General features: G+C 41.7%; 6 protein-coding genes and 1 pseudogene across 6 annotated transcripts; 5 read left to right on the top strand and 2 right to left on the bottom strand.

The window, feature by feature from the left end:
- The first annotated feature begins 80 nt into the window (after positions 1-80).
- On the top strand, positions 81-739 carry LOC113565043. The gene is made up of 2 exons (XM_026985132.1): positions 81-162; positions 230-739. The coding sequence occupies exons 1-2, from the start codon at positions 114-116 to the stop codon at positions 715-717; spliced, it is 537 nt and encodes a 178-aa protein (XP_026840933.1). The 5' UTR covers positions 81-113; the 3' UTR covers positions 718-739.
- A 256-nt stretch (positions 740-995) lies between these two features.
- On the top strand, positions 996-1,769 carry LOC6590939. The gene is made up of 2 exons (XM_002016136.2): positions 996-1,103; positions 1,164-1,769. The coding sequence occupies exons 1-2, from the start codon at positions 1,073-1,075 to the stop codon at positions 1,619-1,621; spliced, it is 489 nt and encodes a 162-aa protein (XP_002016172.2). The 5' UTR covers positions 996-1,072; the 3' UTR covers positions 1,622-1,769.
- An 852-nt stretch (positions 1,770-2,621) lies between these two features.
- Positions 2,622-3,286, top strand: LOC6590938. Its single transcript, XM_026985133.1, has 2 exons — positions 2,622-2,700; positions 2,768-3,286. Exons 1-2 carry the CDS (start codon positions 2,652-2,654, stop codon positions 3,253-3,255), a joined length of 537 nt encoding a protein of 178 aa, XP_026840934.1. The 5' UTR covers positions 2,622-2,651; the 3' UTR covers positions 3,256-3,286.
- A 354-nt stretch (positions 3,287-3,640) lies between these two features.
- LOC113565044 lies at positions 3,641-4,336 on the top strand (annotated as a pseudogene).
- On the bottom strand, positions 4,332-6,493 carry LOC113565042 (zinc finger CCHC domain-containing protein 4). The gene is made up of 4 exons (XM_026985130.1): positions 6,368-6,493; positions 5,853-6,301; positions 5,610-5,798; positions 4,332-5,554 (listed from the first exon to the last, which is right to left on the bottom strand). Exons 2-4 carry the CDS (start codon positions 6,251-6,253, stop codon positions 4,819-4,821), a joined length of 1,326 nt encoding a protein of 441 aa, XP_026840931.1. The 5' UTR covers positions 6,254-6,301; positions 6,368-6,493; the 3' UTR covers positions 4,332-4,818.
- Positions 6,494-6,800: 307 nt separating this feature from the next.
- LOC6590937 (transformer-2 sex-determining protein) lies at positions 6,801-10,202 on the top strand. The gene is made up of 8 exons (XM_026985131.1): positions 6,801-6,838; positions 6,904-6,953; positions 7,009-7,098; positions 8,271-8,409; positions 8,470-8,613; positions 8,854-9,029; positions 9,084-9,313; positions 9,380-10,202. The coding sequence occupies exons 1-8, from the start codon at positions 6,836-6,838 to the stop codon at positions 9,403-9,405; spliced, it is 858 nt and encodes a 285-aa protein (XP_026840932.1). The 5' UTR covers positions 6,801-6,835; the 3' UTR covers positions 9,406-10,202.
- Positions 9,893-10,724, bottom strand: LOC6590936 (biogenesis of lysosome-related organelles complex 1 subunit 1). The gene is made up of 2 exons (XM_002016133.2): positions 10,656-10,724; positions 9,893-10,599 (listed from the first exon to the last, which is right to left on the bottom strand). The coding sequence occupies exons 1-2, from the start codon at positions 10,714-10,716 to the stop codon at positions 10,220-10,222; spliced, it is 441 nt and encodes a 146-aa protein (XP_002016169.1). The 5' UTR covers positions 10,717-10,724; the 3' UTR covers positions 9,893-10,219.
- Between the last annotated feature and the right edge of the window lie 80 nt (positions 10,725-10,804).

Here is a 10,804-nt window from a genome sequence, read left to right as displayed (position 1 = left end):
AGCTCTCATGTCGAAATTTATAAGCTTTTCATTAGAAATGGAAACAAAACGAAATATAAAGCCCTGGCTGGCCAGAGGAAATACAATAGAAGACACTATACAAAGACCTCAACATGATGGACGTCACGGAAGCGGAAAAAGAGGAAATAAACACTCCCAATGGTAACTTTTATACGCAATCTGTTATTAATTACTTAAATTGAACCTATAATGAATATTTGCCCCACAGCTTCATATCCAGACCTGGAAAATAGACTGGACAAGTACATGGGAATACTATTCGCAAGGAGAAATATTGAGACTCAAAATGTACGTGATTTTTGTGCAGTGGAATTCTTCGGTGTGATGAGCCTAACCGATGTACGCTCTCCCCGGCGTAAGCTCTGGTACATGTATTATAGCACCAGCGATCAGGTTGACATCACGGTGGACCGCATCCACCGCAAATATGGCCAGAAAAATATGTACGATCTGTTTCGAAAGCCCATCTTCAGTGGTGCCGGTCTGCGATCCCGGGTAAAGAATCACTTTGCAGCCCTGAAGTGGTACGTAAAAGGGAATATATTGGAGGCCCCGCCAGATACCTTATACAATGACGAAAAAGTGATAAACACTATTACAGACTTGTATTTTGTCGAAAGACGATGGTATTATGATTTTATAATGTACCAAAATTTGGATTTTAACCGCTGTCGGGTTAAACAGCTGTGTACTTAATAAATTAAATATTTAATTTAATAAATACGCTTTTAAGCGTGATCCTATGGAGCCCGGCTATCTAAAACTTCCGCATCTGTGAATATAGTTTGCGATTAGGGGCTTTATATAGATTTTCGCATATTTGTAAGATTTAGTAGTAGCTGTTGTATTCTTATCGATACTCAGGGTTGCATTTAGTATCAAAGCAGAAAGCTTTTCGTAGTAGCTTTATTGTGAAATTTAAAACAGTAAACAAAAGCAAAGCTTTATTGCGTGCCTATTGAAATTGATAGTGAGGGAGAAAAGTTTGTTACTTAAGCAGAATCAAATCCTCTGCTAGGACCATTTCTACCAGTAAAGCCTAAGGACAAACATGGCAGCTAAAATAAAAGACACAGATTCAGGTAACACAAACTCTTTGCCTCAAGACTATCAGCTAATATTGATGACTAATCTCTCTCCAGCCAACGAAGAATTTGATAAACATTTGAGGTATTTTTTGCGTATGAAACACAAGGAAGATCCCCCAAAATGTAATATATATGTGGTCGAATTTTTCGGCGTTTTGAGCCTAACCGATTTACGCGCGCCGGAACGAAAGCTGTGGTACATTTATTATTGTAAGCAGTCTGATATAGACCAGACTGTGGATCAGATTCACCAGAAATATGGCAAAAAGAATATGTATGACCTATTCCGGAAGCCGGTATTCAGTGGAGCTGGCTTGCGCGCCAGTGTCAAGAAGCACTTTTCGGAATTAAAGTGGTTTACCAAAGGAAATTTACTTGAGGCGCCACCAAAGAGTCATTTTAACGACGAGCGCGTCTGTAAAACCATAACGGATCTATACAACATTGAGCAGGAAAGACTTTATAACTATGTAATGGTGAAAAATCAGTGGTACTGGAGGTGCAGCCATTAGGTTCGGTCTTGTGTAGTAAAACTCTGTGATTTTAGATATGTAAGTGATTGCATTATTAATAATTTATGTTATGGTCATAAAAATATATTTCTGGAATCAGATAGATTCATGGCATATATCTATCTAATAAATACCATGTACAGCTGCTGGTGGCGCGGCGTCTCCATAGATCCATATATATAGATTTTGTGTGTTGGACAATGACCCCCATTATCCAAGTGAACATCTCCAAGGGTCGAGTGAGCAGTGGGACCACGAGCATACCCCTGCCAGACACCCCTCCCAACCAGCTCGATCGCTCTCCAGTTTCCTCAAGAAGTACGGAAATGGAGGATGTCATATTAATCTGGAGGTGATCTTCACACTGAAGGAGATTTCCTTTGGCGTGTACTCCCGTGTAAATTTAACCCCCAGACAGACCAAACAAAGATCCAGCTACTGCCAAAGGCGCTACTGAACGGCAACGATCTGATCTACAATTAATGAAGCCCATCCTTTTCGATGTGGTATCCCAAGCTGAAGTAAAGAAAAACACCAGTTCACTGCCAAACGCATCAAACTCTTGCATTGAGCGTTGGCGGAGATTGTATGGCCTAAGACCGGAATTCGTTTTACCGTTTCGACGGAGGCTTGACCTGTACCACCTTACTGGGAACAGGAAAACTCTATGAAATTGATTGGGTAGAACAGCGCTTAAGTGTATTGATTAAAAAGATAAAGGTATTCTAAGTTAATCTAAAACGTTTTTGATTAAGAAGAATTACTCATAAGTGCATCGTTGAGCGCAAGAATAGAATTACATATGATATGTAGCTCCACAAATGAAGAAACAAATGTTTGTTAAAATAAGTGGATATAGTCAAACATCTTTTGAACCTTTTCGGCACTTTAAGCTTTTCAGTTAAAGCTCTCTGCTTGCTGCAAGCTCTAGTGGCGAAATTATTAGCTTTTCATAATAAAATGGAAAAAAAAATTAAGGCCAGTCCGGCCAGGGGAAATACAATAGAAGACACTATACAAAGACCTCAACATGATGAACGTCACTGGAGCGGAAAAAGAGGAAATAAACACTCCCAATGGTAAGTTTTATACCCAATCGGGTATTAATTACCTAAAATTAACATATAATAAATATTTGACCCACAGCTTCGTATCCAGACCTTGAAAGGAGACTGGAGCAGTACATTGGAAGACTTTTCCATACAAAATATATTTGGACTGAAAATATATGTGATCCTGCTGCTGTGGAATTCTTCGGTGTGATGAGCCTAACCGATGTACGCTCTCCCCGGCGTAAGCTCTGGTATATGTATTATAGCACCAGCGATCAGGTTGACATTACGGTGGACCGCATCCACCGCAAATATGGCCAGAAAAATATGTACGATCTGTTTCGAAAGCCCATCTTCAGTGGTGCCGGTCTGCGATCCCGGGTAAAGAATCACTTTGCAGCCCTGAAGTGGTACGTAAAAGGGAATATATTGGAGGCCCCGCCAGATACCTTATACAATGACGAAAAAGTGATAAACACTATTACAGACTTGTATTATGCCGAACGGCGAAGGTATTATGATTTTATAATGGGCCAAAATGTTTATTATAACAGCTGGGGGGTTGCACCGCCGTCTACTTAATAAAATCATATTTAATTTAATAAATACACTTTTAAGGGTGAGTGGGTACGAGTTCATAGAAATCTCGTTTTGTTGCAAGAGATCTAACTTTAAAAGCTTTAATACAGAAATATTAGAAGACTTTGATTCTGTCGGCAGCCAGCTGCTGATCCTATGAAGGCCGGCTATCTAAAACTTCCGCATCTGTGGATATAGTTTGCGATTAGGGGCCTTATATAGATTTTCGCATATTTGTAAGATTTAGTAGTAGCTGTTGTATTCTTATCGATACTCAGGGTTGCATTTAGTATCAAAGCAGAAAGCTTTTCGTAGTAGCTTTATTGTGAAATTTAAAACAGTAAACAAAAGCAAAGCTTTATTGCGTGCCTATTGAAATTGATAGTGAGGGAGAAAAGTTTGTTACTTAAGCAGAATCAAATCCTCTGCTAGGACCATTTCTACCAGTAAAGCCTAAGGACAAACATGGCAGCTAAAATAAAAGACACAGATTCAGGTAACACAAACTCTTTGCCTCAAGACTGTCAGCTAATATTGATGACTAATCTCTCTCCAGCCAACGAAGAATTTGATAAACATTTGAGGTATTTGTTGCATACGAAACCCAAGGATGATCCACCAAAATGTAATACATATGTGGTCGAATTTTTCGGCGTTTTGAGCCTAACTGATTTACGCGCGCCGGAACGAAAGCTGTGGTACATTTATTATTGTAAGCAGTCTGATATAGACCAGACTGTGGATCAGATTCACCAGAAATATGGCAAAAAGAATATGTATGACCTATTCCGGAAGCCGGTATTCAGTGGAGCTGGCTTGCGCGCCAGTGTCAAGAAGCACTTTTTGGAATTAAAATGACAAAGAGTCATTTTAACGACGAGCGCGTCTGTAAAACCATAACGGATCTATACAACATTGAGCAGGAAAGACTTTATAACTATGTAATGGTGAAAAATCAGTGGTACTGGAGTCGCAGCCATTAGGTTTGGTCTTGTGTAGTAAAACTCTGTGATTTTAGATATGTAAGTGATTGCATTATTTATAATTTATGTTATGGTCATAAAAATATATTTCTGGAATCAGTCGCTTATAGCATTTCGATTAAATTTTGCAGTCATAAAAGCTGCAGTGTTGTGTAGATAACATTGCATCCGTTTTCATGCTGCACATTTGGGGGAAATACAATCGTTCTTAAGCCATTACGTTCATAGCCAATAAAATACTTTCACCTCAACAAACGTGAGCACTGTCGACGTAATCATTTCTTTCATACCGAAACAGAAGCAGAAGCAGCCAAAACATAAGCATTGGTGTGTTTTCCACATTAAATTATTATTACCTTAAGCTAAGTTTCTTCCCCTTCTGCGTCGTTAAAAACATGAACGTAATACTTTCAAAATTTGCTAACCCTTCGTCCTGCAAATCTTGATATCTCATGATGAGAGCTTGACGACTAAGAATTCCAATCCACAATAACCGTTGCAATTCAAAATTTGTAAGAATAAACAAGTGTTAACAACAAATAAATTTTGTATTAAACATAAACAAGTAGATCAATTCAGTGGGTCAGTTGCTTAGACACTGAATCGATGTGTGGCCCAAAAATTGATGTTCCTTGAAGTATCTTCCACGATGCTGGCACCGTCGCTCCCTATGGTCCTGCCGACCACACAGGAGGCAGCCCGTCCGAGATCGTTTTCGTTGCGTCTTCCATACGCCGCAATTCGTCTCAATGTGTCCACGCTGACCACATAGCCAGCACTGTTGCTTGGTTTGATAGAAGGAGCAGTCGTGTCCTTCGCGTTGGGTGCAGCGGCGACAGCTGTGGCAGTGGACATAGCTGGGCTTGACGCACATATCACATTCGTTACAATGTCGGTAGGTCTGGCCATTCTTCGAGGTGCATTTCTGACATCGCCCGCAGTGGAGATTATCACTGGCCGTGTGAAGGCAACATTTTGGGCAGTACTTGTAGCCCTCGTTCTGTGGCAGGTTCAGTAATTGCAGAGGCACGTTGGTGAACAGACGGACGGGCGAACCGCAGAACCGACTCTCCTTGCCAACATTCGTGTACCTCGTGTGGTTGGAATAGTTTATCCGGTAGTCGCTCATTTCCATCTCTGGCATTTCCTGCCTGATGTGGTTGATGGAGAAGTAGGGAAATATCCAAAATATAGACAGCGGGGTAACGGGCAGCTGGTTGATGCGATTGTGGCGCCATCGGAGAGCGCGCAAGGTGTGGGCAATTAGTTCTGTTCGGCACCCAAACGGAGGATCGGTCACTATCAGCAAACGGTCCTCGCTGGAAATTCATCATTTGGATTTATGTACACATTGTTCTTAAAGAAACGACTCACGCAGAGCATTGCAGGAACTTTTCGAAAGGTTTACGCCTGTAGAAGAAGTGATTGTTGCACATGTTGTACAGGCAGAACTCCTCCGGACCAAGGTAACGGGCGAAGCGCTCATCCAGATCCAGGAGGAAACTTTTGTAATTCGCACGCAGGCGAAAATGCAGCCGAGGAGCGCCCATGCAGACCACCTTGCTGTCATGATGATAGGGATTATATATATTAATCCCGCAATTAAATTCCACTCACGTTATTCCCAGGCAACGACACTGATCCGCCAAGAAGTCCAACGCCGCTTCATCAAAGAAATACTGAGCATTCACTTTATCCTGCGCGAGAGCCAGTATACTCTTTGTTGGGTCGGAATCAGATGGTTTCAGAACGTGGCCGGACGCTTCTGGGTAGTTTTTTTCAACTAATACTTCCTTCAGTCTACTACGCTCCCATTCATCCGCGGCCATGTGGAAATTGCACAGTTTGGAGTCCCTGTGTGCCGAACAGGCATAATACCCCTGGTCGGGACGTTGCGACTGGCGGTAGAAAAGCACTGTGGGACCATGCTGACAGCTGGGATGTTGGTCCGCCTCGTCAGCCCAGTCTTCCTGCACTTGAAGCAACAGCTTTTCATTTGTGTTTTCCTTTTCCGGCATTTCTCACTCCCAATGTTCGATAACGTAAACAAGGTCTGGCGCTATCCTCTTTTGATATCGATATCGACACGGTTCAATCTAAAGTAATATAACGCTATAGCTAAAGCTACTTACGTTTTAAGACCGCTAGAGTTCTTCAATGTACAATGATATCAATGAGTGAATACACCGATCATGTCTCAAGCGAACTGTCTGAATTAGATCCCAGATCGATGACATCGATGTTAGCTCTATTAAGTGGGCTAAGTTCGGGCTTAGAGATGCTATATTGTTGTTGAGGAACCAAAATTGAGGCATAAAACATCAAAGTCAAGTATTTGAAACAAGCCAGTCAAGTAATAAATTAATTCATTAATCGTTCTACCTAGCTGGAAATATGCGATGGAATATCAAAAACGAGGAATATGTATAATAGAACTGGAACTCGTCAGTATATTTACGGTATATTTAAAAAATGAGAGGGTATATTTTGGTATATTTCTAAGGGTCGGACGGTATATATAAATCCGTGGTCACGCTGCAGTGAAATAAATTTCGACGGCTTTTGCACTTAAATATAAATCGTAGAATAAACATTTTAAGATGGTGAGTTACCAGCTTTGCAGACTGCATCTTTCATAATAACGTACAATAACAACTCTAAACCAAAGCGCTCGCGTTCTCCCAAGGATGGAAGTCATTCGCATCGCAACCATGCCAGGTAAGCCATAAAAAGGAAAAAAGGTGACCCGGGGTCTTTAATAGTGCAGTTACAGGAACTACAAACACAAGCGTTCCGGATCGTCGTCATCGTCTGGCTCCTCATCGTCTGCCTCGTCCAGACACGAAAATAGCCCATCCCTCAGGTAAATACAACAAATGTAGATATCGAGTAACCGGGTATCGACATCAAGTAGGCTATATTCTGAATTGTCATTTGGAATCCTTCATTTTAATTTGTCGTTTCAACGAAAGTGGTTCCTGCTGATCAAAAAATTGTGCAAGAAAAAAACCAATCAACATGTAAGAAAAAGTGCGCATTAATTAATTGAATTTTCCAACAGGCCATTGATTTGAATTTATTGAAAAGCTAAGCAAATTTTCTTTCCATCGAATCAGTACTCAGAGCCACACAAAACACAATTCGCAACCATTATTCAAGGGTGAAAATCATTTTCAATTGAAAAACACAACAGAAAGAAGAACAGCCATTCTTGCCGTCGATACGATGCAGAATTCCGAGCCACAGAAAGACACAATTCGCAACCAGTTTTCAAGTGCCAAAATCAGTAAAAAGAAGAACGGTCATCGAAACAGATTCAAAGCCACAAATAACAAATTGGTTGAGACCCCAAGCAAAGTTCCTTCCCATCGAATCAAAATCAGAACTCAGAGCCACACAAAACACAATTTGCAACCATTATTCAAGGGTGAAAATCAGTTTCAATTAAAAACAAAAAAGAAAGAAGAACAGCCATTCTTGCCGTCGATACGATGCAGAATTCAGAGCCACACAAAACACAACTCGCAAACAGTTTCAAATGTCAAAATCAGTAAAAAGAAGAACGGTCATCGAAACAGAATCAAAGCCACAAATAACAAATTGGTTGAGACCCCAAGCAAAGTTCCTTCCCATCGAATCAAAATCAGAACTCAGAGCCACACAAAACACAATTTGCAACCATTATTCAAGGGTGAAAATCAGTTTCAATTAAAAACACAAAAGAAAGAAGAACAGCCATTCTTGCCGTCGATACGATGCAGAATTCAGAGCCACACAAAACACAATTCGCAAACAGTTTCAAGTGTCAAAATCAGTAAAAAGAAGAACGGTCATCGAAACAGAATCAAAGCCACAAATAACAAATTGGTTGAGACCCCAAGCAAAGTTCCTTCCCATCGAACTCAGAGCCACACAAAACACAAACATTTTTCAAGTGTCAAAATCAATTTCAATTACAAAACACACAACAGAAAGAAGAACAGCCAGAACCATCGAAGATTTAATGATCAAATTCCATTCTAACACAAAATCAAGGTCTCATTTGGAATACTATGGGAGCAACCGCAGCTCGGGCTCACGTCGCCGTTCGCGCTCGCGTTCTTACTCGCAATCCCGCTCCATATCGCCTTCAGGAGCACGCAACCGCTCTAGGCGCCAGTCACAGGACCGTCAGGTATTTGAATGCGATGCGTATGAATTATTTTTGGTCTTTTTAACCGTGCGTATTTCATAGATTGGAGGATCCTCGGAACGTCCCAAGACAAACCGCTGCATTGGCGTCTTCGGCTTGAGTACCAATACTTCCCAGGAGAAGGTGCGCGACCTTTTCAGCAAATACGGCCCCATTGAGCGCATTCAAATGATTATCGATGCCCAGGTAAGTTCGGTTAAAGGTGCACACTCCCTAAGTTGCCAGACTCCACCACTAATGGCGGAACAGCTTTAAGTGTTTGCTGTCCTGTCCGGTTGGATGTCTGGCTAGATAAAAATAGGTAACAATTGTGAGTGCTTGCTATACAAACATAGCAAACCACTAAAGGCTTGTTTCCACATCTTCACACATTTCCATGTTTGTCTACATTGTTCTTCTTATTTTTCTAATCCCTCGCTTTCACAGACCCATCGCTCGCGTGGTTTCTGCTTTATTTATTTTCAAAATGTCGCCGACGCCCGTGTCGCTAAGGATTCCTGCTGCGGCATGGAGATTGACAACCGTCGCATACGCGTTGACTTTTCAATAACCCAACGTCCCCACACTCCTACTCCTGGAATCTACATGGGACGTTCGTCTCGGTACGTACTATTTGCACTAGTCTAGGGGTTCCACATTAAACACATTTCCTGCAGCAACCAGTATGGTCGCTCCGGCTCACCGTGTGGTTCTCGATATCGCGACTACGGTTCTTCAACAACTAAGGATTCTCGCAGTCGCTATCGTGACTACCGCAACGAACGCAGCGACCGCGAATACCGCAATGAACGTGCAAACCGCAATTATCCGAAGGAGTCTAGTCGCAGTCGTTATGTACGCAGTCGCAGCGTTTCACGTTCTCGTTCGCGTTCGCCGGTGCGCAAGTGTAAGTGCATATCAGCTGAAGAGGATCTCAGAGATGGACAAATAAACATTTTTTTGTTCATTACAGACCGCACCTCATCGCGTTATGAGTAATTCCTGTACAAAACGCGCCAATTGCCAAAACCATGCTCATCGTCAAGGCCCATCTGTATTGTTTTTATTTTGTGGGCCTTAGCAAACAAGACGAGCACACTTGACTGAATTTTAACAAAACACTGGCAAAATAATCGCATCTTATGGCTTTGGGGAGCAATTGACAAATTTATAACTCATACATCGTCTAAACTTTTAATCTGTTGACTTCGTTGTTGCTGTTGAAAAACGTAGTTTGTAAAAATCGAGAATTAACACGATTACATAATAGAAATCTGGCACCAAAAGCGGGCTATAGGTGCCACACACTCATTGTGATATGTAGCTTAAGCAGCAGCAACAGCCTGATAATAATAATAAAACTAACACACTAACAATCATCCATATTAGAATTAACTTTTATCGTTACCATTCTAAGTGTGCAATTACAAAATATTCGCTTATTTTAAGGAATTGCCTCTTTGTGAAGGTATAAGCTACTGTTCTCTTAATTTTAACGCTTTTATTCTGTTCGTTCGTCCCTTTAAGCACTCGCTGCCCTATTTTAAGGCTTTATGCGATTATAATTTTGTAAATAATTAGCCACTACTGAAGGTCTGATAGTTGGATTAACCAACCAATAATGTTATCCATACTTTGCCCACAAGTACTCGCTGGCCGATGTCGAGGGCACCGCATGCTAACTAACTCACTAACCATTAGCTTGTGTCTTGCAAGTGACTGCGAGTGTATATTATACATATAGATGTAAATATTTGTATTTGAATGCAAACAAATTAAATAAATAAGGATTTCAAGCAAGTCTTCATGTTACTTATGGATTGGGATTAATGGCTGCTGCTGCGGCGGCGGCTGACGTGGAGGCCTCCGGCCCGGCTCCTGTAGCCTGGGCGGCGCGCGAAGCCTTGTAGGCCACCTCCAGAGTCTGTTGTATTACTAGCATATCGCTCTCTATGCTGCGCGCCCAGTTCTCAACGTCGCCCAGCTCTTTCAAGGCGCCACTAAAGTTGTCTATCAGCTGCAACCATTGATGGGTCTGCTTGGCAAAGTTCGTGGCCCCTACATGCAGCTGCTTAGCCTCGGCGTCCAAGCGCTTCTGGTTCAAGTATGCCTGGGCCACACCCACGTTTAGATGGTCCACCAAGGACTGTGTGAGTTCGTTGGACGCTTCGATTGCCTCCTTCCTGCGCACCTCTGCGTGTATTACATTATAATCACTTACGCAGCTCGACAATCAAATGACTACAGACCTTGCTCTTGTTTTCGCTTCACCTGCTCCTTATGATGCTCCTTAACCATAGAAGTCAACATTTTTCCGTAAGTTTAATTAAATCAACTTTTTGTCAACAAATAGGAACAGCTGTTTCATAGAGATGGGCAATCTCTTCGATTGTAGAAT

Source organism: Drosophila persimilis, unplaced genomic scaffold (assembly GCF_003286085.1).
Source record: "Drosophila persimilis strain 14011-0111.01,24,50 unplaced genomic scaffold, DperRS2 tig00000002-arrow-pilon, whole genome shotgun sequence".
NCBI classification, from domain to species: Eukaryota; Metazoa; Arthropoda; class Insecta; order Diptera; family Drosophilidae; genus Drosophila; species Drosophila persimilis.
This window is presented reverse-complemented; position numbering and strand designations above follow the sequence as displayed.